This window comes from Otolemur garnettii, unplaced genomic scaffold (assembly GCF_000181295.1).
Source record: "Otolemur garnettii isolate 467f Iridium unplaced genomic scaffold, OtoGar3 scaffold00121, whole genome shotgun sequence".
NCBI lineage: Eukaryota > Metazoa > Chordata > Mammalia > Primates > Galagidae > Otolemur > Otolemur garnettii.
In genome coordinates, this window is record NW_003852516.1 from 6,362,613 (window position 1) to 6,364,566 (window position 1,954).

A 1,954-nucleotide genomic window follows, 5' to 3' on the forward strand; every position below is an offset into this window, starting at 1 on the left:
AAAAAAAAAAAAATGTAACCGTCTATTTCCTAAAACAAACCATGGTCACCTAAGTCAACTGCAGTTGAACAAAGCCCCATCTAGCGTGAGTCTGAACACCTATAACCCAGACAGCATGCATGTATAAAAGAAAATCTTAGGATCATGGCAGAAATTATGAAAGTATAGTCAAGATATTTATGACTGCAAGGCAGACCACTGCAACAGTCTATTTTGAGTCTAATATTACTATTTTACTCTCCATATTTCTATACTAGTATGTATTAGAATATTTACTGTGAGTTAATATTATTTTGAGATTTTATAATTGACATCCAATTCAATTCTTGCCATCTTATAAAATATCAAAAGCAATACATATTTACAGTAAAATACCACTTTGCTAAAACAGGAATGTCTACTTAAATAAGGAAAGAAATTTCTCACTAACCCTTTAATTAATACTACCCATGACAAATATTGACCAAATATTTAAAATTAAAACCCAAAATACAGGTATCACACATTTAATAGGTGACTCAGACTGCTTTCTTACCCAATTTGATAAGTGAAAGATTCATAAGGTAAGAGAATACTAGTTACCAACTAAAGTTTGTTCTTTTCACCATGCTGCTTCAAGCTCTTCTATTAGGATGTAAAGTTACATTTGTAAAATTATAAAGACAAAGAAATAAACCCCTGTTTGGCAAGGCTGAACTACAAATGTAAGAATCATGAACTGCTGTCCTGTAATTCTAAGTTCAATCAACCTAAAATTTTTCAAATCACATTTTACAAATTTCATTCTGAGAAACAATATTTTAGATAGAGGCACCATTAGTTTCTGTTCTAAGAGATGATAATGCTGAAAAAGCATAAATAATTATAAGTATTAAATTTTAAGTATTATAAATAGTATAAATGTCATCACCCTAAAATTGTTATATACTTGCAAACTAAAGTATTTATACAGAAAGGCTCACCTTCATCCACAGAAAATTGACAGCTCTTATCATTGAAGAAAAGTATTTTCTTCTTATCAGGACGGTTTACAAATAGTATCTGGTCCCCTAAAGCCTTAAAGTTAAAGAAAGATGTTTCAGTTAACTCCAAATTACCTCAACAAAAACCATTTTTTGTGCTTACGGCACCAGTCACATACACCAAGGTTGGCAGGGTCGAACGCAGCCCAGGCCAGCTAAACAACAATGACAAGTGCAACAAAAAATAGCCAGGCATTATGGTGGGTGCCTGTAGTCCCAGCTGCATGAGAGACTGAGGCAAGAGAATCACTTAAGCCTGAGTTTGAGGTTGCTATGAGCTGTGACATCACAGCACTCTACCGAGGGTGACACAGCCTCGGAGTCTCACTTTATTGCCCTCTGTAGAGTGCTATGGCATCACAGCTCATAGCAACCTCCAACTCCTGGGCTTAGGCGATTGTCTTGCCTCGGCTTCCCAAGTAGCTGGGACTACAGGCGCCCGCCACAGTGCCTGGCTATTTTTTGTTGCAGTTGTCATTGCTGTTTAGCAGGCTCGGGCAGGGTTTGAATCCCCCAGCCTCAGTGTCTGTGGCTGGCGCCGTAACCACTGTGCTACGGGCACTGAGCCATAAGCAGCTTTTCGTTTTCTTGTTTTTGAAGAAATAGGCCCTCACTATGGAGGCAGTACAGTGGCCATACACTAGGGTGACTAGACTTCCCAATTTTGGCGGGGCAGTCCCGCTTTTCAACAATTTGTCCCGTGTCCCGCGGCGTTTTAAAAAAGTCCTGATTTTTGGAAAGAATGCATGAACGGGCTAGAGAACAAGAAGGGAATATACGGTTTTCGGCTGCCATGTGGCTATTTCGCCAGAATATGAGTTTTATATTATTTTTGTTAATTTTATAATGTTAAACTGTAATAACAAATAATTGCTGAGAAGTGATTATGGAGAACTGCTTATCAAAGTTCGCACTGTTGTCAGGCCCTGCCC

At 37.9% G+C, this 1,954-nt stretch overlaps 1 protein-coding gene across 1 annotated transcript in view; it reads right to left on the bottom strand.

Moving 5' to 3' along the window:
- GTF2E2 (general transcription factor IIE subunit 2) overlaps window positions 1-1,954 on the bottom strand; it is a 78,593-nt gene that overhangs the window by 12,364 nt on the left and 64,275 nt on the right. Inside the window, exon 6 of the mRNA XM_003797672.3 lies at window positions 963-1,056. Coding sequence (XP_003797720.1) covers window positions 963-1,056 — 94 coding nt within the window. The remainder of the gene's footprint in view (window positions 1-962; window positions 1,057-1,954) is intronic.